This window comes from Dasypus novemcinctus, chromosome 6 (genome assembly GCF_030445035.2).
Source record: "Dasypus novemcinctus isolate mDasNov1 chromosome 6, mDasNov1.1.hap2, whole genome shotgun sequence".
Classification (NCBI taxonomy): Eukaryota; Metazoa; Chordata; class Mammalia; order Cingulata; family Dasypodidae; genus Dasypus; species Dasypus novemcinctus.
Genome location: NC_080678.1, coordinates 93,160,220 through 93,186,579, shown reverse-complemented (window position 1 = coordinate 93,186,579; position 26,360 = coordinate 93,160,220). Strand labels below are relative to the sequence as shown.

Here is a 26,360-nt window from a genome sequence, read left to right as displayed (position 1 = left end):
GGTGACCCTGAGCTGCTCTTGCAGGCCCTGCCTTTAGTAAAGAACCTTGGGACAAGCAGGATTTCCAGATCCCAATCACACCTCTATCACCTGCAGAATGCATGTCTAAGTCACTAAACTTCCCTGTGCCTCAATTTGCTTACCTGTGAAACTGTGGTGGTGACAATACTAGGGTTACACATTCCATAAGGGGAAGCTTTCTTAGGGCTTCAGCATGGTGTATAAAAGGACAGGAAGCTGTTCCTGTCTGTACTAGTTAAAGACCAGCCTGGTGAAATCAAGGTACAAGTGGAAAAATTACCAATAGTAAAAATTACTACAGTAGTTTTCCCTTTGGCACAGGATGCCTTTGGTGGGTGTGTGTGAATTTCATTCACATCTTGTTTTATTTAATGTATTATCAGTTTTAATGATGATTAACAAAATCATTACTAATGGTGGTAGGCTGTGTGCAGAGCTGCTTGGAATTAGAACACTGCTTTCCACTGCTAGGTAGATGGAAATGTTTTAACAGCAATTTACAAACAGGGTCTCAAGCTTGTGAATATGCATATATTCTAACTGCTGCTAATCCTACAGAAGTACTCCTAAGATGAAGGTTCAAAGCAGCACATTTTATAAAAAAAGCAAAAATTGAAGAAAGTTATGGTTACTATCCTCCACCATGTACATAGTACTTAAAACAATCTCAAGTGCTGAACAATGAGTGTGGCTAGAGCATAAAAGGGAAAAAAAAGATATTTGCCCACAGCAGGGTGGGGCTGTGTGCATATTTTCAGACTTTCTGGGATGTGTCTTTCTTGCCCACATTTTTATCTCTCACATATTTAACAATTATACTTTACTTTTATTTTAGCCTGACTATAAGAATGTAAGGGAAATCAGAGATGTGATGTGCTAAATTATGTTTAAATTCATGCTAACATACATCAGGATACTGAAATGAATTCTCTCCAACCACCCATTTTGCTACCTTTTGGTGAGTAGATAGTATCTGTGCCAGTTGTTGTGAAAAAGTCTTTATTTTAAGAAAAAAATTGAGTTAACAAGTTTCATTTAGCAAAATACACCCAAAAGGAAATCACAGTACAAAGAAAGGTCTAAGGCCTCACCAATTCCTACAGTATTAGTATTGTGTCTCAATTTTCAAAAATTAACTTTTTTAAAAGCTTAAACTTAACCTAGAAGATTTTAAATGAAAATTAAACTAAAACGAACAAACATGAGAAATGTTTCTTTTTGAATTAGGGATCTAGCACCTTTGAGTTTTCCAAAAAAGCATGTCTCCCGAATGTGTTCACTGTAACATGGTGTAAAAAGACCCACATTTAACGAATTTGAAACTACTTGTAACTCAGATAACTTCGCTCTGAAGTACACTACCAAAAATGTTAATTGAGAAAAGCTGAAAATAGTTTAGGGTATTGTTTACTCAACAGGACATGCTAGAAGAAAGTTTGCATGAGAAAACACTGAAGAGGTAATTTTTTAATCCAGATTTCACAAACTCATGGTGCAAAATGGGTCCCACAGCTTCCTCTAGAGTAATAACTGCTCCTCACTGCTTGCTGGCTGCCTGTGAACATTTGATTGCAATAACTCAAAATATTCCTAGAAAACTAGTCGTACCCGCCCATGCTGTTCTGGCCGCCGTAGCCGCTCCCGTAGCAGCCGCTCACCGACGGGCTCTCGAGGCCGCTGTAGGTGGACTGGGTGGACAGCCCCACGCCCTGCATCATCTGGCTGCCATAAGCGCCGTTGCTGGCCCCGGTGGTGGAATTCAAGAAGAGTTCTATGTATCTGTGCTGCATGTTGGCTCTGTCTTTTGCCATCGCCGCCACAGCCTCTTCATGGGTGGCAAACTCAACGTCGGCTTCACCGGTCACTCTGCCATCTGGGCCAATCTCGATGTGCACTCTCACAGGGGTGAGCGGAGAGAAGAAGTTGTAAATGTCGTTCTCGGTGGCCTTGTAGGGCAGCCCCCTCATGTGGACGCAGTGCCCAGTGGTGCTCTGGACAGCAAATTCGCCATCCCCGTACCTGTGGTCATACATTCCCGACAGGCAGTAGGTGAGGTCTCGCCCAAACAGGTCGGTGGTGAAGCCGTAGCTGTCGCTGAGACCGCTGTACTCCTCGTAGCCCCCGTAGCCGGCACTGTAGGCCCCAGGCCGCATTCTATCGAGGCCTGCCTGCTTGACAATGCCCATGTACCTCCTGGCAGTGCCGGGCCGGTCATAGGGCCCAGGCCGCTGTGCAGACATGAACTTCAGAGGCAGATCCGAATAGGACCTCACCTCCTCCTGGCTGCTCTTGAACACCTCGATATACCGGTGCCCTATTCTCTCCTTGTGCTTCCCGAGAGCCTTCTCAGCCAACTCCTGCGAGGCAAACTGCACGAAAGCCTCCCCTGTGATCTTGCCCTCGGGGTCTACAGGCAGTGTGATCCCATTGGGCATGATTTCCAATCCTGAGAAGAACTGGACGATCTCTTCCTTTGTGCATCCGAAGGGGAGTCCCCGAAGCCGCACAAAGCCATCGTTGGCGGTGTCGGCGCTGTTTGGACCGCTGTGCTTCAGCACCCAATCCATTTCCGTTCGGTGGGACTTGAATACCTCAATATACCTGTGGCCCATGCTCTCTCTGTCTTTTTTCAGGGCCATTTTTACATCTTCTTCTGATTCAAGTTCCACAAAAGCCTCACCACTCTGCCTGCCTTCTCTGGTGTAGATGAAGTGAACACCAGCGACCCCATCACGAATTTTGCATTCGGAGAGGAAATTCTGCACATCCTCAATAGAGCAAGACCAGGGCAAGCCACGGAGCTTGACCACGAATCCTTCACCTCCCTCGGGACCCAGCATCATGGAGAGTTGACAGGGCAGGTGTCAAACCAGCTGGTATGCAGGTTCCTGTGGCTGAAAAACAAAAACAAAAACAAAAACTACCTTACAAACCTTTTCACTGAATATTTACAAGAATATGCAGTAAACATTGGTTCCTACTGTAAAGATAGTAAGAATGAATGGAATACAAGGCCTTGAAAAACACACCAGGGAAACGGACTTTGGCCCAGTGGTTGGGGCGTCCGTCTACCACATAGGAGGTCCGCGGTTCAAACCCCAGGCCTCCTTGACCCGTGTGGAGCTGGCCCGTGCGCAGTGCTGATGTGCGCAAGGAGTGCCCTGCCATGCAGGGGTGTCCCCCGCGTAGGGGAGCCCCACACGCAGGAGTGCGCCTGTAAGGAGAGCTGCCCCAAGAGTGCAGCCTGCCCAGGAATGGCGCCGTATACACGGAGAGCTGACACAGCAAGATGACGCAACAGAAAGAAACAGATTCCTGTGCCGCTGGTGACAACAGAAGCGGATAAAGACGACGCAGCAAACAGATACAGAGAACAGACAACTGGGGTTGGGGGGAGGGGAGAGAAATAAATAAATAAATCTTTTTGAAAAATAAATAAATACTAGTCAAGTTAGAACTTGGGCATTTTCTTGTTAGATTTGTTATTCCAGGTATCTGCCATAATGAAATTGGTAGTTCATTTGCTGGAGTTCTTTGAGAGTCTTCCTTAACTACATCCCTTACATTTAACCAAAATAGCATGTTTATGGCAGGCTACTTGTAAGTAAAAATAAGCGAACAACACAAGCCCACTAATTTTAAAAACCAATACAGAATAACATTTTGACACTAGGCCGAACCAGAACCAGCATTATCAGCAAGAGCACTGCAAAGATACAAGATAGCAATAGCTTCCAGAATTTCATTTGGTTCCTAGACTGTCAACTCAAAGTACCAGTCAAATGTGAGGCCAAAAGTGAAGATGTCTCCAGACAAGCAAAAGCACCGGCAGAATATCCCTTATGTGCAATGCAAACAAAGGCACAGAAACCAAACCATACTCTTTACAATACACCCCGAGGAAGGAGTGAGAGGTGGTGAAGTCGGTGTGACACTCTGCACCTGCCCTTCGAACTTAAAAAGGCCCACTTGGAATATGGAAACAATGTTTCACAAGTGTACAGCAATTAAAATAGGTGGCAAGATGGATGCCTTTTCAAGAAGTATTGCCACAACTGGTTATCAAAGTAAAAAAAAAAAAGATAAAACTGAACCTCAGCTCAATCACAATACCCCAGATGGAATGAAATCTTAGTGTTAAAAGAAAAATATGGACATATATATATATTAGTGTTCCTTTCAAAACAGCACAAAACATAATTTTTTAAAAAAAAACAGGAAAAAGAAAAGCAAATTGGTAATACATAAGATGCTCAACCTGAGGAGCATCCTCCTCATCTCTCTATTGACTTAGAGCCTGGGCGCCACTTTGGGCCTTGCCTTACAAATAAAATCTCAGTGTGGCTCAGATGCACACTGCCAGGCAAAACGGCACCCATAGACTCGAGTTACACAATTTCAGGGTAATTCTTGGTTTTCCAGTTCACTGCAGGATGGTCTTCCCACTAGACAGGAGCACCACCAGCTGTGACAACCATAACGACTTCACACATTGCCAAGTGTTCCCTGGTAGATAAAACAGCCCCGAGTTGTTGGGAACCAGGACCCAAACTCCACAGGCCCTCAATACCACCTACACATCCCAGCTCCGTTCCCTCTCTCTGGCGATCAGCTAGCCTTCCATTTCAAAGAGTAATAACAACCTCATGAAGGAAGGGGCCACAAAATTCAGAAACTTATAAAAAAGGAGCTGCCTCTCCTACCTGAGACCCTCATAGACAGCTTTGCTGGGTACCAACCCCACCCACCCCCAAGAAAGTCTGTATCGTCTCTTTCCTGAACACAGCTTTCTCAGTAATTATGCTCAGCTCTAACCAATCTTGTAATATACACCTTCCCTGACGTCAACTCTGCCTCCAACTATTCTCTATTTGCCTTCCCCTTCAGTAAAATCTTCAAGTTTGTTTGGTGAGAGGTAGTCCACCCTCACCACCTCTCCCTGTCTTCACTGCCCCCACACTCCTCCAGGCCCCTTCTCTGCCAAGGACCCCAACGGAAGAGAGTGAATGTTTTCTTCTCTTACTTGTTCCCTCAGCACAAAGTAACCATTCCCTTCTTGAAACCCCACTTCTCAGTCTCTCTGCGCCAGGCCTCCTCTAGGGGAACCCCCACCCCCATCCCCAGTGGTGCGCAATCCCCACGATCATCTCTAGGCCCAGGCTCCTGAGACGCGGAGAACACAGCTGCCTCACGGGTATTGACAAGCACTACTTCTCTGAAAGCTCCAAAACACTCCAAACTACAGCACAATGTCCTTCCTGTCGTCCAGAGGTTTGCCAGGAAACTGGAGAAAGCCTTGAACAACTCCTAAACTTTCAAATCCAGTCAATCCCTCAACCTCTCTCTGGGGAGCCATCGTTTTCACCCTGACCCACATTCCTAAATAAACTCCAAGCATCTGAAGCTGAAGTGCTCTCGTAAAATGTGACTCAGCTCACCCTCTGCTTTCAAGTCTTCCAGGCTTCCCAGTGGCCCCTGAACCCAATCCACAGGGCTCGTGTGTCTTCATGCCTGGGAACACTACTACTATCTGGATCTGGCTCAAACTGCTTTACGCCCTTTTTAAAAACCTACCTCTTTCTTTCCTCAGTGCCTGGAACTTGCCAGGCTCTCTGTGTCCTCAGGGATCTGACACACATTGTTCTCTCAGCTGGTAATTCAAACATACTCCCACCCTACACCCCACCCCGAGCTAAATCCTCAGGTCTTAAGGACTCAGCTCAAGTACACTAGCTCTGGAAAAGGTCTTCCCATTGCACAAATGCAATCTTCTTTGGCTCCTTCAGCACCTCTGCTGTGAGATGTTGCAGAGAATGCTGGGGGCAGGCTGGGAAACACCCAGACCTGCCATCAACAGGAGATTCATCTACAGCCTCAGGCAATCAGTGGCACTCCCTCAAGGGGGTGGCCCAGCCAGGGTAGAAAAGAAACACAAACTTTTCACATAAAAGTTATTTAAGAAGCCTGCTAATAATAACTGCACAGAGTAGAAATGTTGTTTCAAATAATAATGTTTAGTAAACAAACTGACTTCTTCCCTGTAGGCAAGGCAAAGAGGGCACTCTATCCTGAAACAAATGCCTGCGATTAAAACATGTACTGCTTACTTTTACTACAGAATTAGGTCTCTTCCATTCCCCTAAAACCCCAAGTTTTCAAATTTCTTCCTCTTTAAACTCCTGATAGAACACAAACCTAATTTTGGTGCTAAAATAATGCAAATTCCTTGTTTCACCCAGAGAATCCTCTCTATTTGGATTCCTTGTGGGGACCTTACAATACACAGAACATTAACTAAAACTCAATTGGACAGAGTTATGGGGTCCCACTCAACATGGGTTTAAAGCTAGTGACCTAACAAACTTCTTTGGGGGCTGAAATCCAAAAGTCACAAACAAGTATAAACAACTGAGAAAAGACTTGCTTATAATAGCTCACCTTCCAAAAACACCATCAAGGCCAATCCGAGACTTGTCCAGTGAACCTTTTAACAAGGGGGTGGGCCCCTCGGTAGCCCCTTGGGTGGAACCACACCCTGCCCACCCTAAAGACACTCACCAGGTCTTTTCATAGAGTAATGGATTAGATACCAGAAAAGGAAACTCCCTACTAGCCTGGGATACTCAATTACTAAATTCCGGGTCTAAGAAATCCCTATTTGAATTAAATACTAGGACAGGGGAGAGATGGTAGATGGGGGTGGCAGTGTCTGGGAAGAGGGCTGGGTGGGTGGGGGCATGGGGTATGTCTCAGCCCTATCTGTAGTAGGGCTTGGATTGACCATCCCTGGGAGAGGTGTCAGGGCAAGTTTGTAGTGCTAGAAAATTTAGTATTTACAAGAATTCCTCTGGAGCAGCGCAGATACTCAAGATTCTTTCATTTCTTGCAACCTGTGTTTGATCTCTGAACTGATCTTTTAATTAACTGAGGAAGAAAAAGGGGAAGATATCTTGAAATAATGTTTTTCAAAAGGGAAAAAAAACACTATTAGTCCCAACAGTCACTTGAGAAAGCTATCTCCAAATGATTAGGATGTGTGCTTAAATCCAGCTGAATACCTCTAAGGAGAAACAAACTACACTGTTTATAAACAATTTAGAATATCAGTTTTGCTGACCTTCGGGTTCTTTTTTTTTGGTCTTAGAGATAATTAAAACTGCCTTGTCTTACAAGTTTCCCAGGATTACATGATACATGGAGGGGGAGGGGGAAACCATACAAATGGAAAGCATTACAATTAGGAAATCTTTTCAATTATTTCACAAATAATGCATGAGCTGGTTCTTACAAGAGGACTCAAATCATCCATACTCATATTCACACACCCCGAAAAAAAGGGGGAAACTGACAGGTAGAACCCAGGCATCTTCACCTGGGCAGCCTGAGCCCCGTGTTCACCCCAGGCCCTCACTCTTGCCAAGAGGCACGCAGACAACAGCTCAGGCACCCCCACCGCACCCCCAGCGAGGTGCAGGCACAATGCAGCTGAATACAGTGCTGGCTGAGAAGACAGGTTCCCACCCCTGGAATACCTTGGGGGAGTGTTAGAAAATACTGATCCTGGGTCCTGCACTCAGAATTTTAAACAACTCTCCCGGGTGACTAGATGGTAGAGCCTGCCAAGTTCTGGCCAAGTATGATCTGGTTAACATGCAGATTCTACAACAGATCTGGGCTGGGGCTAATATTCTGCATCCCTGGAAAAGCTCCCCAGCAGGAAGGCTTTATAAGTAGCCCTCCACCACCCCACCCCACCTTACAGGTTTGACAGGATTCACCTCAGCTTCAGGTAGAGCCAATCAAGATAATCAGGGCATGCCCTGACTGCTAACTCTGATTGGGCTTATCAGCAAAATCAATTGGGTGGTTTAAATTCAATCCATCTTCACTGTTTAGGGGATATAGCCTCCACTTGGGACATCCCTTTATTTTGTAAATAATCTGCTTAGCAGCAGACAGTGGGGAGCAGGAGGCCAGGCGGTCCTGGTGTCAGAAAGTCACACTCCCAAACCATTGAGACACTGCCTCAGGATTATGCTGTGCCTTTTTTTTTTTTTTTTTTTTTTTTTTGCTTATACTGAGACTTAACACAGTGGAGCAGTACTGGCTTCTATTCCTATCAAGCCAGTGCAGCCAAAGCACCACAAATTCCACCCAAAGCTTAAAAATGTCAACGTTCAGGAAAGACAGGGGACAGCTTCTTTGTGTTATTAACCTGAAAAGATGCGGCCTCTGGCTCAACTCTCAACCCTGGTGGCCTTTAAGGTCCACCTGAGCATTTCCGTGGGTGCATAGTTGAGGTCACCAGACACTGTGGCTTTTGGTTCAGGGTTCTCCTGGCCCCCACCTGGTCATCAGATATCCTGCAGTGTCCAGTCCAGCAGGAAGCTCAGGCTCCAGCGTGTCCTAATCCCAGGGCTTGGGGGTGGGGTAAGACTTCTAGAGGACTGGGGTTTGAGAGGATTCAGTGGCTCCCTCCTGTCCACACAATGTCACCAACGGGAGAACATGTCCCCTCGCAAGGGAAAAGGGGAAGACACAGGATAAGAGCCAGGATGAGGGAACAGCGCAGGGGGAAGCCCAGGAATATCAGCTGGGGCTGGGAGTATGTGCTACTGCTTTTGACACGTGGAAGGAAAACCCACCTTTAAAATTTCTTCTAAAATAATAAATTTTAAAAATAATATCTCTAAAGAAGGATTTTAAAATGGAAACTAATGGAGTAAAAGTAAAACTTCTTTGCATAATTGACCAAGGCCTCGGGTAAATATTTTACATAATTAAAAATAATTTTAAGGAGAGCAGATGTAGCTTGGTGGTTGAGAGCCTGCTTCCCATGTAAAGGTCTGGTTTCAATCCCCAATACTTCCTAAAAAAAAATTTTTTTTAAGGAACTCAATTCCTAAGTTATTTAGGCCTAACGAACTGTGCCACCCTTTGAACCTAACTAAAATGAACAAACTATAAATCCATTATAAAGCAATTGTATGGAAACGGACTTGGCCCAGTGGTTACTGCCTCCGTCTACCACATGGGAGGTCCGCGGTTCAAACCCCGGGCCTCCTTGACCCGTGTGGAGCTGGCCCACGGCAGTGCTGATGCGCGCAAGGAGTGCCGTGCCACGGGAGCCCCACGCGCAAGGAGTGTGCCCCGTAAGGAGAGCTGCCCAGCGCGAAGGAAAGTGCAGTCTGCCCAGGAATGGCGCCGCCCACACTTCCTGTGCCGCTGACGACAACAGAAGTGGACAAAGAAACAAGACACAGCAAATAGACACAGAGAACAGACAACCAGGGGGAGGGGGGGGATTAAATAAATAAATCTTTAAAAATAAAATAAAATAAAGCAATTGTAAAGTGAGCAGTGACTATTTTCTACTAAGAATTATTAAAAATTAGGTTGTAATTATGCAATTGTAATTTTACTTTAAGAGTCCTTATGCATCAGAGAAATATTTACAGATCAAATGATTTGATGTCAAATCTGTTTTGAAATAATCTGAGTGGAAGAGCAGATAAACAGGACAAGTAAATGATTTGGTTATTTTGGAAAGTTGGAGGACACTTAGATGTCATTTCAGTATAGTTTTTTCCCTACTTTCACATATGCTAGGCATTTTTTAATAATAAATTTTCAAAAGAATAAAAAGTGTTTCTTAAGGATCTACTTACTAGTCTAGAGGTAACTACCAAATTATAGGAAATACTGGGAAGAGGAAGAGATAATACATGGGAGCAGAAGTGGCTCACGCCACTGGGCACCTCCCTCCCACATGGGAGGTCCTGGGTTCAGTTTGTGGGACTCCTACTAAAAACACCAGCACACAACCGACAGAGAGCACCAAAAAACAATGGGGAAGGGAATAAATAAAATCTTAAAAAAAAAAAACAACCCATCAAAACCAGACAAAGTGGGAAACTGTACTAAGGAGCCATTCTTCAATAAAGAACTCTAAGGAAAATGAGGAGGAAATGTACAAATTAACAGAAATGTCAGAAATATGTACAAAACTGACAATGCATGGGAAATATTTGGATTCTGACTCAAATAAATTATTAAACATTTGGGACAATACAGGAAAAGGACTAGAAATTTGATATTAATGCATTACATTTGCTTATTTTAGGCATGAGTGAAACAAAGTTCTGTTCAAGTTATTTAAAAATTATTTTTAAGTTATAAGCAATTATATTTAAAATAAATTTTTAGATAAATTCTGAAACATTTATGGATGAAATGGTGTCATATCAGGGATTTGCTTCAGAATTATCCATGAGGAAAGTAGGTGGGGATGTAGGAAAAAAACTATCCATGATTAATTAATGTTAAAGCAGGGTTACAGGCACAGAGGAATTCATTTTGACTCTTTAGTTTTGTATTTTCCCCCAAACCCATAACTATTAGTGTGAAATCAGAGAATGAGAATTCTCAGAGGACTCAAAATACAGGTAGTCCAATGAAAACCACACCCACAACTCACAATTTAAAGTAAAACAGTATTTTGAAGAAAAATTAACCCACAAAACTGGTTTATTTTAGGAACGGGTACTCTAAGAAAATGGGTACCACCCTGGCTGCTTTGAAGCCTTTACTTTGCTTATTTTCCTCTCCAAAACATATCCTTGGCAATTTATAATTGGCATACACCTTATTGCTGCACTGTAATTGTAGGTATGCCTCCTTGGCTTGACTGGTAAGTTTTAACACAGTCCTGCAGCATGTTTAATATTAGGCTGTCAGTAACAGTTCCCACCTGTTTCAGGCCCGTAATGGTTGTGCAGAAGCCTTGAAGCAGGGGAGTTGTGAACAGAAAACAACTGTAGTGAGGCTTGAGAGCAATGGGAGGAGGAGGCAGAGAAGAACCTCCTACATAGCCTTTAAGGACTGCTTCAGTATTATGGACTTTTTTTCTAAGGCCAATGGGAAGTTACTTATTTGTTCCAAAATGGAATGACATAATCCGAGTTGGATTCCCCCCACCCCCCAACAGAGCAGTTTAGCTGCTATCTGGAAAATGAATGGTGGTAACAGATGCATGGAGACAGGATGGACTGACAAGCTTAAGAAGAATGTATGTGGTACTCACCCCTCCAAAAGGAGGAGCAAAGTGGAAGCTGCAGAATATGAAAGGCCCGGAGCAATGTGCAGTTGGTAAAGTTTACTAAACCTGGAGAGTCACTCCTTCACCAATGAACACTGCACACACAAGATAGAGGCACTGTGTTCAGGAGGGAGATACACACAGTTTAATGGACTGAAAAGCCAGTAAGGAATAAACAAAATGGACACGTAAATGTATGACAGTAAGCTGTGATTTGTACCATTAACAAAAACACATATAGGGAAGTGGACATGGCTCAGGCAAATGGGCGCCTGCCTACCACATGGGAGGTTGCTGGCTCGGCTCCCGGTGCCTCCTAAAGAAACAAGGAAAAAGAAGAATAAGAAAAACGAACAGACACAGCCAGTGAAAAATAACATAGTGGTGGGGAGAAAAAATAAATAAAACATCTTTTTTAAAAAAAGGGGACTTAGAAGCCCCCATTTTCAGAATGTCACTTCTGAGGCAGTGACATTTACAAACGACGAAGAGTAGGTATGTGTGTGGGGATAAGCTGGGCTGGAAAAAGAATGGTAGCAAGGACTCTTGCTTCTTGTAAAAAGCTAAGATTTAAAAATCAAATCTGGAAACTGTATTACTCTCCCCGCCTTCTTCTCTTTGTATTATTCTCTATTGCACCTAGATGCTTGTTCACATTTATTTTTTTAAATGCAGCCATTTGCAAGGATATGTTCTAGTGGGTGGTTTCTTTTGTATTGCCATTTTTTTTCTGATGAAATTATTTTCATTTTTATGTTCAGTTCTTATTAAATTCACAAAAAGAATGTCAGGGGTTCCTTCTGGTGCCTCCCCAGAGGACCAAAACCTCTTGTCCTTGTCAGGTCCCATGTGGTCACTAAAACTAAGACTGCTGTAGCAACTCGTGCTCACTGTTCCCTGCTCGGCGGACCACAGCATTTTAACCTGAAGTGGAAGTGAGAACAGAGCCAGGAGGAGGACAGGAACCTTATAAAGCACTGGTGGTGGTGGTGGTGGGGTCCCAGACAGACTAGCACATACACATCATGCTTAGAACAGCAAACAGTTTTCAGGGAACAAAAGTTGCTCGACAAAACCATAACTTTTACTTTTTCATAACTATTTTATTTCATAACTCTTTCAGACATTCAATCATAGATTAAATTTTCACTTTATAAAGTCAGTAATGAAAGGGTAGTGACTTAAGAGGGCCAAATGGAAGAAATAAAATAGAGAAAAATAGAAACAAGGAGAAAAACATCTGAGATTTGGAGGATGGGGACAGAAATACCATGAATTCCAAAAAAGAAAGACTGAGGCAAAGGAACAGATAACAAATAAGTATGGATTCCACTAATGTATCCCACGTGTACATAACTGGAATATTCTAACCTTACTCAGTCCAACATGGTTGCCACTAAACACATGAGTGCTTGAAATATGTCTGGTCCAAAACTCTAAGTATAAAATGCACACTGAACTGCAAAGACTTAGTATGAAAAGAAAACTTAAATCTCTCAATTTTTATATTGATTACATGTTGACATAATTTTGGATGTACTGGTTAATTGTCATATTTTAAAAAAACATTTCTAACTCATTCTATGAAGCCAGTTATTACCTTAATATCAAAACTGATAGGGACAGGCAAGCTAAAAAAAAAAACTGATAGGGACGGAAATGGATGTGGCTCAAGTAATTGAGTTCCAGACTGCTACATGGGAGGTCCCAGGTTCAGTTCCAGTGCCTCCTGGAGAGGCTAGCACCGTGAGCTGACCCAACAAGGAGACAAAAGATGAACACAAGAGATACAACAAAGCAGGGAGCGGAGGTGGTTCAAGCAACTGAGTGCCTCTCTCCCACATGGGAGGTTCCAGGTTTGGTTCCTGGTGCCCCCCAAAGATAAGACAAGAGAGCACACATGAAACAGTGAATGGACACAAGACAGCAAACACAAACAATGGGGGAGGGGGGATGAATACATAAAATAAAATCTAAAACAAAAAACCCTGCTAGGAAGCAGATGTGGCTCAGGCAGCCAAGCCCCCGCCTCCCACATGGGAGGTCCCAGGTTCAGTTCCTGCGCCTCCTAAAGAACACAGACATCAAGCAAAAACAGACAGCTAGCAAAACAATGAGCAGACAAGGAGCAAAAACAAAACAAGCAGGAAGGGAATGTGGTTCAAGCAGTTGGGCACCCACCTCCCACATGGAAGGTCTCAGGTTCGGTTCCCAGTGCCTCCTAAATAAAGGCGCAAAAGACAAGGAGCAAACAGATGAGGGAGCCAATGGGGTGGGATGGGAGGGGAAGATTAAGTGTGATCGTTTGAGAATAAAACAATGCTTAAAAAAAAAAAAGGTATCACAAGAAAACTACAGACCAATATCCCTTATAAAAAGAGATGCAAAATTCCTCAATAAAATACTAACAAACCAAATCCAGCAGCATATAAAAATGTTCCAGAATCATGGAAACGGACTTTGGCCCAGTGGTTAGGGCGTCCGTCTACCATATGGGAGGTCCGCGGTTCAAACCCCGGGCCTCCTTGACCCGTGTGGAGCTGGCCATGCACAGTGCTGATGCGCGCAAGGAGTGCCGTGCCATGCAAGGGTGTCCCCCGCGTGGGGGAGCCCCACGCGCAAGGAGTGTGCCCGTGAGGAAAGCCGCCCAGCGTGAAAAGAAAGAGCAGCCTGCCCAGGAATGGCGCCGCCCACACTTCCCGTGCCGCTGACGACAACAGAAGCGGACAAAGAAACAAGACGCAGCAAATAGACACCAAGAACAGACAACCGGGGGGGGGGGGGGGGGGAATTAAATAAATAAATCTTTAAAAAAAAAAAAAGCACCACAAATAAATAGTGCCAATTTAAAAAAAAAAAAAAAAAATGTTCCAGAATCAGTGGTGATAGTTACACAACTTTGTAAAACCCCTGAACTTCACACTTTTTTTACTGTTTTTTATTTTTTTGTCTTTTTTTTAAATATTATATTTAAAAAAATATGAGGTCCCCATATACCCCCCACCTCCCTCCTCCCCCCATAGCAACAATCTCCTCCATCATCATGAGACATTCACTGCATTTGGTGAATACATCTTTGAGCACCGCTGCACCTCATTGTCAATGGTCCACATCATAGCCCACACTCTCCCACATTCCATCCAGTGGGCCATGGGAGGACCTACAATGTCCGGTAACTGTCCCTGCAGCATCACCTAGGACAAGTCCAAGTCCCAAAAACGCCTCCACATCTCATCTCTTCCTCCCATTCCCCACCCCCCAGCAGCCACCATGGCCACTTTCTCGACACCAATGCCACATTTTCTTCAATTACTAATCACAACTGAACTTCACACTTTAAAGGAATGAATTAAGACAGTTTTGTGAATATCAGTAAGAAAATGAAAAAACTTCACTGTTCCTGTAACATTGCTATTGGATACCACCATTCTAACCAAATATTGTATAAAGAACCAAAACCTCTATTACAAGAAGAGGTGCCAATGATGGACTTTCTTTGCAATGTGTATTTATGCATGTAATAGATTATATGAAAGGAGAATTTACAATATTCATATTATGTGAGAATTTTTGTAAATTAAAGGACATACTGCCAGAGGAAACCCAACAGTTTAGAATTTTTAATTCCATCCTATCATTTCTCTCTTAATTATATCCCTTTTTGTGCCTTTTTTAAGAGCTGTTTCTCCTAGCCTTGTTTTTCTTTTCACATTTAGAACTGTAATTTAAATGGTTTTCCAGTCAAAAGTTTTAGGATTAGTCCATCAAATTTCACAGGTTAATTTCACTCATGAACCCAGATGCAAAAATCCCAAATAAATATTAGCAAACCAAATCTTACATACACAAATCAGTAATATATCATCATGCCAACTTGGGTTTATTTCAGTCACTGCAATTTATCATTTAACATTGATGGAGACAAGTAACTAAGGTGTTTTTTCATGTTTTATTAAAAATGCTAAGTACACTCTAAAATAAAAAATCTTATGCATGACTAAAAACACTATAAGCTAAGTAAAAACACCACTGGAAAAATGAGAAAGCTCTTTGCAATTTATTTCAAGAGGTATCCCTAGTAGAGAGCTCTTAAAAAAAAACAAACTCCATCTATTCAAAGGAAAATGGGTTATAGAAGTGGAGAGCTAAAGAAATGCCCCTATACATATGAAAAGATCTCAACCTCACAAGATTAATGAAAAATTGGGAAGGTTTTAGATAGGCCTTCTTAAACACTGTGAAAATATAAAATAGCTCAGCCCCTATGGCCAAATAGGGGGGGAAAATCACATGCATAGGATACTTATTGTGGCACTCAATCCATAAGCACTGCAACATTATCTGTAATAGGACAAGACTGTAAACCCAGCTGTTCATCTCTAGGGGTCCAGCTGAAAAAACTCTGGCCCGCCACTTAATGGAAATAAAGTATTGTCACATCTTAACTGAAACTGCTTCAAGTAAGAGCTGAAAACCCATGTGAAAGGCTCCCAATAGCCAAAAGCATTAGAGAGAATAAAAGTTGCAGAGGACTGAAAAAGTGCATAAAGATACTAGAAAAAAATAAGCTATCTTTGGCACGTGCTAGGGACCCAAATCATTACGATGGACAGTGGCAAACCCTAAGGAAGAAACCAAAAATGTACCCTGACTTTTATAAACTATATCTTAACAAAAGGTTGATGAAGGAAACCTGTGTCTACAAGTATTCCTGCTAAAAAACGAGTACAGAATCAAAATACCACTAATTTGCAAACCACTAACAAAACGACGGCTCTAGGCACTGGTCACAATGGCTAACACAAAACAGAGAACACCATCAGTATGTCTGTCCCGCAAACAGAAGTGTACATACCAAAGAAACATTCTTTTCAAAGTTTCATCGGAATCAAACAGCCTCTAGCATTAACTACCATTTTACAAGAAATACTGAGGACAGATTCAAACACCATCAATGAATGCAGGAAGAAAATCCCATCGTGGATAGTTCTACATGACAATCTGATTTGTTGGACAAACTGCAAGGAAAAATCTTTCAAGAAAAGGAACCTCTAAGTGGTGCCTATCTAATATAGTAGCTAGCCGCTACACTTGAAATGTGGGTAGTACAAACTGAAATGTGTTAACAGTGTACAATACACACTGGACTGTGAAGACGAAAAATAAATGAGAAATATTAATCTGAATTTATTATTAAAATAAAATACGCCTGTTTCATTTTACTTCTTACTATTAGGAAATGTAAAACTATGTACGTGGCTTCACTATACTTCTAATAGGACAGTGCTACTCTGGATTAAAAAATAACGAGATATATCTCCCACTTACAAGGAAGGTGTGACCTTGTTGGGATCCTGACTCTCACCAACTAGTTAAAAAAAAATTTACTAGTACAATTAGGGACAAACTGAACACTGTATTTGATGATATCAAGTAGTTTTTTGTTTGTTTTTTTTACCTATGACAATGGTATGTAGTTATGTTTTAGGTCTTTAAAAATACAAGCTGAAATATTTATGGATTAAAAATCTAACAGTATCTGGGATTTGCTGTAACACAAGCCAGGCTGGTCTTGGTTGAGGCTCCCATCTCCCACTCTCTTTCCCTCCACAAAAACCCTGGCCCAGAGTGGCTATATGGGGGCAGGGAGTCATGCATGGCTGAGTTGAAGAGGGCTGTCCACAGGTATCAGACACACCCGGTCCCCATCTCAACTGTGTATCTGGGCAAGTGACTACTTCTCCAGAACTGTTCTCTTTTGTACAATGGAGTTAACAGCACTGCACCCTTACAGGGTGGCCATGCATACGTCATTAGAAAACCCGTTGGCACACCGAGAAACTTAATATGGTTCTACTGAGGCGGATGCCACATCTCAGGTCGGGGTGGGGGTGGGGCAGTCACCATCAAGCGAGCAGCGGGATACTGACGCCCCCTCCCAATTTCAAAGCCCCTCCACGCACCAACCCAAGTTTCTCCAGGGCAGTAGCCACATTCGACAGCTGATTCTCTTACTTATTCCTTGTTAAGCAACTCACATGTTTACCATCGTGTTTAAAATGCTTTGTAACACTACCTTCAAGTGAAAAGGAGTCATTGGCAGTTTTTTAAAACCTGGCAAAAAAATACAATAAAAGCCCATGTGGAGTCTGCTTCAATTATACATGTAAGAACTCACAAGATTAAACAGCCTCATTTTAATAAGTTTCTGTAACCCCTCCTAAAAATAAAAGGTCATTAAATTAGAAAACAAACTGAAAATAAAATGGAGACCATAATATGCATATAATAAACCCAAACAATTTACAAAAATGCATACGGGGAAATAGTTCTCAAAGAACGATGGAATTGCTTAACATCCGCCAATAATAAAGCAATCTCTCCTGATATTAAAAGTACACACTCTGAGAACGAAGAAATCCTTGTGTATGGAAACTAGGAATGAAAGCAGACTTTTAATTCTAACACAATTTTTGTCTACCCGGAAAACTCCACGTTATTTTCATTCTTACTAGAAACGCAAAAAAACACCTAACTTTTAAAAACACGTCCTAAAAGTAAAAGGGTCATACTGAGTTCGGTAAGATGCGGGAAGCCCGGGACACGTGGCCGCAGCCGGCGGCTCCTCTCCCGCCACGCACGGGCCGCCATGGCAAGGCGCAGCGACAACCCGGGCAGGAAGCGCGGCCCTGCGTCCTCGTGGCGCGGGACGAGATCGCGTCGGCACCAGGCGCCGCGAGGCGGGCTCGGAGCAGGCCTGGCGCCCAGGGCGCCCCCGCGGGGAGGCGGCGGGAACCTGCGCTCTCCCCGCCCCCACACCGCGCGCGCGGGCTCCGCGGCGCTCGAGTGTGCGCTGCTCACCGCCGGACACCCCAGGCCCTTCAGGAGCCCCGGATCTAGTCCGCGGATTTAATGGGGGAATCTGCCTCCCCCGAGGGAATTGGGGAGGGGTCTCCGTCAATTCTAAATGGGACCCTCCGAGGCAGGGACTCTAGGCCCGGACCGAGTCCATAGGGAGGGGGCGACTGCGCGGGGCCGCCCCGGATCGAGCCGAGCCGGGCCTTCACCCCCAGGCCGCACGTCCCGGCTTTGCAACTCCCAGGCCTTCCTCGGGCGCCGCGCAGACCCCCGGGCCGGCGGGGCGCGGGGGGCAGGCGTCCTGAAAACCGAGACGGGTAGGGGGCGGCGGGGCGACGTTCCCCGAGACCGCCCGCGTGCGAGGCGGCTGACCGGGCCCCGAACTTTCTTAAGAGTAAACAACGTGCAAACAGCATACCAAAGGCTCGGAGAGAAAAAGTGAAAGGAGAGGCCCAGCTCCGCGCGCTCGCCCGGGAGCAGCGCGGTCACGAGGCACAGAAGCACACGAACCAACGATTTCAGTCCGAAACGCACAAAACCCGGTACCTCAGGAGCAGAAAACGCCGCAGGGTCGGGCGCGCTCGGGCGAAGCGGCGGGAGGGACGGGCCTCGAGGAGCACCTCTCCACACCAGCCTCGGGCGCTGGGGGACACAGGAAGCCCGCGATAGGTTGCGCTCACGGCTCGGAGCCCACTACCGAAAGCGCCGGGCCTGACGCGACTCCGGGCACAAGGGCAGGGCCCGGCGCGCTTCCTTCCGGGTGCGCCCCGCCCGGCCTCAGCGCGGCCTACGGGCCCGCCTACTCCCCGCTCCCAGGCCCCACCCCCGGCCCCCCGGCCCCGCCGGTCTCGGGCCGGCGGGCCATAGCCTCGTACCCCGCCTACTCCCCAGCCCCACCCCACGCCTCGCAGTCCCCGCTAGCCCCCGGGCTGGCGGCTCTCGACCCCGGGCCGCCCCTCACCGCGGGCGCCGCGTCTCCACGCTCCCGCTTTCCACGTCCCGACCGAGAGAAGGAGGCTGGAACGCGCGGGACTTGGCGGTTGTAACGGAGGCAGTTGAGGCTTGTTTACCGTCACCATGGAAACCCCCCCACCTGGCAGAGCGCCCGGGGAGGGGCCTCCGAGGGGCGGGGCCTCCGAGGGGCGCGAGTCCCCAACTCCCGCCCGTCGAGCGCACCCGGCGCTTCCGGAAAGCCCTTACGCGCCCAGCGTTCCCGGGCTCTCCTCGGCCCGGCGGCGTCCCTCACCCCTGGAAGTAACAGCCCCGACCTGCCGAGCCCCTACCCCACTGCCTGGCGCCGGCGTGACCGCGGGCCGGGGTCTCTTCCCGATTCCCACCTGCTTCTCCAGTGAGACGCGGCGCAGACCTACTTCCTTCGCGGAGCCGGAAGGCCGAAGACCGTGACGGGGCGGGTCCCGGAGGCGGGGCCTAAGCGGGTCGTCTGGGGGCGGGGCCGCGAGGGCGCCATTGTGACGTGCCCAGGGCCGGGGCCGGGATTGGTCAGCCAGGCGCGGGGTGGGTCTGGGGCGGTGGAGAGGGGCGGGGCACAGGGGCTCTCGCCCAATGGCTTTACGATACTTCTTGGCTCCGCCCAAGCCCGCCCGGGCTGGTCGCCCCCACAGTCCGCGACGCTGTCCTGCCGGCTGCTCGGCCGCGGGGCCTCCTGGGAGCTGGGCGGGCGCGGGGCCTCCTGGGAGCTGGGCCTGGGTGGGGGGAGGGGAGCGGCGGGAAGGTATTCATTGACCCTTTCTTACTGAATAGGGACCCTCGCCGAAAGCTAACAGTGTGCCTGAAGGCGGCCGGGATTGAAGACAGGCGTGTGAGAAAGAAATGGAGGAAACAGAACTAGAACCTGAGGGTTTCAGGAGGGTTCAGTCCGTTTGACGCAGGTCGCTGGCTTCACCATCACGTGGGCTGAGAAGCGCCAAAGTCTCAGGATGTGACTCAGAAGATCCCCGCGGGGTTTCCAATGCCGGAGTCCATGAGCAAATGCGCTGAGCGGTTAATGCTCGGTCTTCTGGTCTGTCTCAGGGCTAATTAAGTATTGCCGTTTTATTCTTTCAACTATGCTCCTAAAATCGCAAGGCACTTGTTGACGGGTTAAACAGAGAAGTGTTTAAAAGACTCACCAGAGATAAAATTAAAGGCGTACTTGGAATTATGTCAGTGTGTAGGGTGTACTATAATGAAGAAAGCAGTTTGTCAAAAGAAGCCGATTCCAGGGAAGAGAATGGGAAGAGAAAAATGTGCCAGGAGAAATAATTTGAGTCAAAATTACAGAAAACAGGTCTTCCAAAAATCAGATAGGGATTCATAGTGAGAATTCCAATAATGACTCCATCACAGCCCCTGCTGCAGAAAGAACTCTTTATGGAGAGAGAATGGAGTTAGCCAAATTGAGACAAATATTTTTAAAATTATAACAAAAACTATCAATGCTTCAAAATTTAGGGACCAGATCCAGGAAGATCGGCTTATGCAGTCTTTCCATGGGGCAAGGAGGCTTTGATCCCCTTGTAATCCAATGTGAATCCCAGCATGTGGTCTCACTCAAGTCTGACAGTTCTCCATAATTCATCAGTGATGCCATAATCTTTGAGGTCTTCTCTAAATGGAAGGCCAAGGCCTTGACCTGTTCATGGGCCTCCACCTGATCCTAGGGAGTCATCCTAAGTGTCCACTAAGATAGCTTTTTCAGAGCTGGGCACTAACTAGCACAGTCACACCTGTCCCATGAAGGTCCTCCTCCACAGTGAGGGCTGGCGTGGCCCAGGCTGGTACCACAGACCCCAGGTCTTTTCCACAAACGTCCAGGCTCACCTCACCAACCGGTGAATGAATGCTCATCCACCACCTGGCCCACTTGGACCACCTTTGCTATAGGACCATATGGGCCACTAATCTTTCCTTCACCTCTGGGTCCACTTGGGCTATGGCCTCAAAAGTGTGTCACCTAAGCTCTGAAATCTAAAAAGCAACCTGTTTTTTATTCTTGAGAGTCCCTGCTCAGAGATGCACCTTTAAGGTCTTTGCTTTAAAAACAGTTCACCACGAATGAAGATCACCCCAAGGTATAGCCTCTTACAGATTGGTTTGCCTATTTATGTTTATTTTGTGTTGTTTAAATTTATATAATATCTTTCAATAAATATTTTGTTCTGAGTTTTTAAAGATAAGCTCCTCTGGATTCTGATGCACTGGCCAAGTGCATAATCCACTCATCCATAACAAATGGTACAGAGGTTTGGAAAGTCTGGTGTCTTACAATTTTCAGCTCGTGGCACTTGAAAAAATGAATTTATCCATTAAGCTTTGACCCCCATTCTCAGGACAGTGTTAATGGGTAGGCAGGCGTCATTGAGGCTTAGAAAAGTTACTTGCTCAAAATCACAGAATCTGTTAAATATCAATAATAATAGCTAACATGTATTGCACCTTCACTGTGCTCTGTGCTTATCTAAATATTTCATCTCATTTAAATCGTGTAACAGCCCAGCAGTAGATGTCATTTCCGTCATCACCATTCACTGAAAGGAAATTGAGGTAGAGAATCATTAAGGTCATTTGCCTAAAGTCACTAAGCTTGTAGGTGGCAGTTCTGGATATCGGGTGAGGGAGTTCCGGTGCAGTAGGTGTGCTCTTATCAGCTGCAAATTAAATTCCAGGAGAAATATGTCTTTAAGGGTGCTTCACCAACCCTTCCTCTGCCTCCCTTTCCCAATCGAGAGAAGGAGAGAAGAAAGTGAGAAAGCAAATTCAACTGTCCAACCACAGTACAAGCCTTAACTATCCAAATGTAACATTTCTCCTTCAGACAAGGTACTCTTTTAGGCAGAGATGAGGGATAAGACCAGAGGTGGAACAATGACCATTCTGGGGAATATGCTGCCTGTGGAATAGGAAGTTGCAATACATTTTCCAGGTTTTGCCCCAATTCATCTCTCATTTCCCTGTTGGGAAGCAGGCAGGTTCAGCAGTCAAAGCCTCATTGGGTTCATTTTCTTGACCCTTACAGAAAAATGAACTTCTGATGGAGCACAAATGCATATTCAAGGAGTGAGTGTGAAGGCTGGCCTGACCCCTATGGCCATTTTAATGTCTGCTAAATAGTGGAAAAGGGTTCTGGCAATCCCTGAGCTTGATAGTTACTTTCTTGAATTGGTTTCTGTACCCAGCAACAGACAGCAGGTGGACTGGGTGGTGGTGGACTGTGGGGATGGAAGAGCTGCCCTTCTGTTGCCCATTTCCCCAGCTGGCTGGGCTGAAAAGCCCTAGCATGGACATTAATGAGGCAAGGCCTAGTTTTGCCTTTGTTCTGAGACATGAGTATTTTCCTACCAAAAACTATGTATGGTTTAATGCCTTCACCTGTGTGGAGCCTCAGGACAGTCAGAAAACTTCATTTGCATCAAGACGTGCTGGTGGGGCTGAGGTGGGGGTGGGGCACAAGGCGGCTTGCAGCCTCTACCTGTCTCTCCCTTGCAGTGACTTTAATTTTTAAGAAATTATGGAATATTTAAAACGTAACATTAGTAAATATTATTTACTAAAAATAATGTAACAAGAGATATTGACATTTTGCCCCATTTCATTGTTTCTGGACAAAAAAAATTACAGATAAACCAGTGCTCTGAGCTACTCTTCAACTCTTTAAAAATCACTTGCTATAATACAATTATACAATTAAACTTTTTTTATTGTGGCATCATATATATAACATAACATTTCCCATTTTAACCATTTTCAAGTATGTGTACAATTCAGTGGTGCTACCATCACCACCATCCATTACCAAAAATTTTTCATCACCCCAAACAAAAACTCTGCACCCATGAAGCATTACCTCCCTATTCCCGCCCCTGCCCCTGGTACCTTTTAATCTTTCTGTCTCTGAACTTGCACATTCTAGTTATTTACTATAACAGAGATCATACAATATTTGTCCTTTTTTGTCTGACTTCAATTTTGATTGATGAAATATTTCAAAATTTCAGAAAAGTCAGTGGAGTGCACTGAAGTTTTAGGAGTAGGGCAGTAGCAAAATGTATTTCCATTTTTACAGATTTTTTAAAAGAATATTTCTTCCCTCCCTCCCAGCTTCTTTTTCAAGATCCAGGTGGCTGACTGGGTGGGAAGAGCCAGGCACTGAGGAGCCCACATTCCTTTCTGGGAACAGGCCTCTGGGGGTGTGGCCTTTGTTACCTAGAATTCCGTCTTTGGTTCTCCAGGGCAGAGTTTCTGCTCCTCAAGGATGAGTGGCCATGTGAGCAACAGCTGACTGCTGAACCTCCCTCTGTATGGGAAGGGGGGCTGAAAGGACATAAGAGGGGCTCAGGCCATATAGCTTCCAGGCTTCCTGTGAGAGCTGACTATATGCTAGACATCTCTTATTATCTCTGCTTTTGCCAGAGGCTCTTTATTTTTTATCATTTGGGATTTATTAAGAAGCAGTATAAAGGGAAAGTTATAATAATGGATGGGGGGAGGTTACTGCAACATGTGAATGTGATTAATCTCACTGAATGCTGTGCTTGGGAGGGGGTGGGATGATGGGAAGATTTATATTGTATATATGTTCCGCAATTTGAAAGAAAAAAAAAGAAAAACTGAAGAGGTAAAGGCAAATGAAATACATGATACTAGATGGGATCTAAGAATGGAGAATAGGCTGAAAAGGACATGATTGGGACATAAGAAAAAATTGTAATATAGGATGTAATCTTTATAAGCAATGGTAAATTTTTTGAACTTGATAACTGCCCTTGAGGTGATTACATAAGTAAATTTCCTTATTCATAAGAAACCCCTGTGGAAGTATTTTGAATTCTAGGAGTATATGTGCAACCTTCCTTCAAATGTTTAGAAAATAGGTAGATGGAAGGATAGAGAGATAGATGATAGGTAGGTAGATAGGTAATAGAATATGGCAAAGATGGAAAAGTGTTAAAAGTGGTGGATCTGGGTATCTAGGAGTGATGTGGGCTATGGGTGGAAGGCTCTTTGTCTCTTCAGAGATAACCTAAGCTGAAGGCTGTGGGTGTGGAACGGTAAGAGGCTGCAGTCCTGCCCTTACGGACAATGGCTACAAGCTCCAGTCCCAGGAAACAGTTTAACAATGCAAGGGCTATAAACTTTAAGTATTTAGGGGAAATGCAAAAAGTAAATATGCTAAAAGCTTATCTAGAAGGTCTGGAGTCCCTGATAAAAGCTTACCTAAGATGTGGAAGAGATATATGCTAATTGAAGCCTATTGAGAACTGAAACAAAGCAACCATTTGGCCTTTCCTCGTGGTATAAAAGACGTTTGAAAATCTTGTTCAGGGCTCAGGATTCAAACAGAAAGCTCCCGAGTCCAGCAGGCCGTCAATAAACCATTTTTCCTTCTCAAAATCATTCCTGAGTCCTGGCCTCTCTATACTCAAATAATTGAACTTCTAATTCCACAACAGGAGGATGAGGGTATACTGGAGTTCTGGGTATGGGTTTGAATTATTTTTGCAACTGTCCTGTAATTTTTTGGAATTATTTCCAAATGCTACAAAAATTTAAATTAATATGGGGAGTGCATGTAGATCAGTGGTTGAACACCTGCTTCCCATGTACAAGGTTCTGGGTTCAATCCCTAGTACCTCCTAAAAATAAAGGAAGGAAGCAAGGAAGGGAGGGAGTGAAGGAAAGAAGGGATGGGAAGGAAGCAGCATGTCCTGCTAACATCTACATTTTGACCACTTTATTTATGAAAAATGAATTCCAGTATAGGGTTTTTCTTTTTGGAGCAGTGAAAACGTTCTAAAATTGATTTTGGTGATTAATTTCTGTGATTATACAGAAACCCATCGACTATACACTTTGGATGGATTGTATAAATCTGTGAATTAAATTGTTTTAAAAATAATACATTCCAAGTGTTATCCCAGAATAATGGAACAAATCTGAGATCATAATATCCTCATAATAATGTTCTCACCAGTGTTGCCTTGGAAGGTTCCTGACCTACGAAGGGTTCATAAAGCTGAAGAGGAGTTCAATCAAGTGGTTTGAAGCATGGGTAACAATGAGAGAAACAGGAGTGGGGGAAGAGACAAAAGGGATAAGGCTTATTTCTCTCCTGAAGGAAGAAGAAACCAAAACTTCCCTCCGAAAACGTGACGTGGGCCACAGACAGCCTCAAGGCAGTAGCCACGCAAACTGCCTGACGCCCTGCTCCCCTCAGGGTCTCCCCGGAGGCAGGCCACGTGGGCACTAAGAAGAAAGGAGCGAGCCGCTTTGTTCTGGCGTCCGGCGGGCTGGACTACACCGCCCAGAATTCCCTTTCTGGGGTTTCCGGTTGGGGGGGAGCTGCAAGACAGAGTCTTGGCGGAGCGAGCGGTGGTTTGTTGCTGAGTCATCTCGCGCTGCTTCTGCACCTGGTGGGTCCTGCAGCTCCTCCGACCCCCGGGCAGGATATGTGCGTCTGCGCGCGTGAACAGGGACACGAGTGTCAGTACATGCTCGAGGGCTCCAGTCCCTACTGGTGGGTTCGGCTTATTCTTGCTCTGCCCCATTTTCCGTCCATCTTTCCTTCCGGACAGACTGCCGAACCAGACTCCCTCAGTTACACAAGGTCAAATCCCTGGGACAAGTGATACGTCGCAGGTGTCCTGGTGGCTCCGTTTCTCTGAGTCCTGCAGGTTACAGGAGATTGCTAAAAACGTACAGTTGTATCGATATACACTCCATGTCTCAATAAATGTGTATTTAGTGCCATCACTGCCTTCTCAGTGCTATTCTGCTTAACGCACGTGGGGGAGAAAACTAAAATTGCAGGGATCAAAGAAATAACCAGCTACTTGTTAATGCAATGTGTTTCTTCTTGCGTTTGGGAATAGGCTGGCAAATGTTCAAGGCATTCTTATAAACCAAATAATGAAGCTCCCATGTAGATTTGATGTAGAAAAACAAAACATCCAGAACCCCATCCCTTTCCTCACCTTTCACCCCTTCCCTTCCTGGAAACAAGGCAACACTACCCTTTCGACAGTTACACAGTACCTCCTGATAAGAGTGTCGAGAGAGGGGAGAGGAAGGGAAAAATAGGTGGAACATGGCGCATTTGGGGAGTGTTGAAATTGTACTGCATGATATTACAATGACAGATATAGGCCCTTATATGTTTTATCGAAACATAAAATTGTAAGGTGCAAAGTATAAACCATAATATAAACTATAGACCATAGTAGCAATGTTTCAATGTTTGTTCATCAATTTTAACAACTGTACCACACTAATGTACCACACTAGTATAAAATGTTATAGAGGAGAAATGTAAGAGGGGGAGGAGCCCCATATATATATATATATTTATATATATGTATATTTTTAAGGAGGTACCAGGGATCAAACC

The 26,360-nt window shown here is 45.0% G+C and overlaps 1 protein-coding gene across 4 annotated transcripts; it reads right to left on the bottom strand.

Moving 5' to 3' along the window:
* Nucleotides 1-1,003: 1,003 nt before the first annotated feature.
* Nucleotides 1,004-19,401, bottom strand: HNRNPF (heterogeneous nuclear ribonucleoprotein F). Of its 4 annotated transcripts, none has more exons than XM_004452097.4 (2): nt 19,315-19,401; nt 1,004-2,915 (listed from the first exon to the last, which is right to left on the bottom strand). In XM_004452097.4, the coding sequence occupies exon 2, from the start codon at nt 2,862-2,864 to the stop codon at nt 1,620-1,622; it is 1,245 nt and encodes a 414-aa protein (XP_004452154.1). In that variant the 5' UTR covers nt 2,865-2,915; nt 19,315-19,401; the 3' UTR covers nt 1,004-1,619. The 4 variants fall into 4 exon arrangements, with proteins under 4 accessions (XP_004452154.1, XP_004452157.1, XP_004452156.1 ...); XM_004452100.5 differs by having other exon boundaries at nt 19,261-19,350; XM_004452099.5 differs by lacking the exon at nt 19,315-19,401 and adding an exon at nt 18,939-19,051.
* Nucleotides 19,402-26,360: the final 6,959 nt, after the last annotated feature.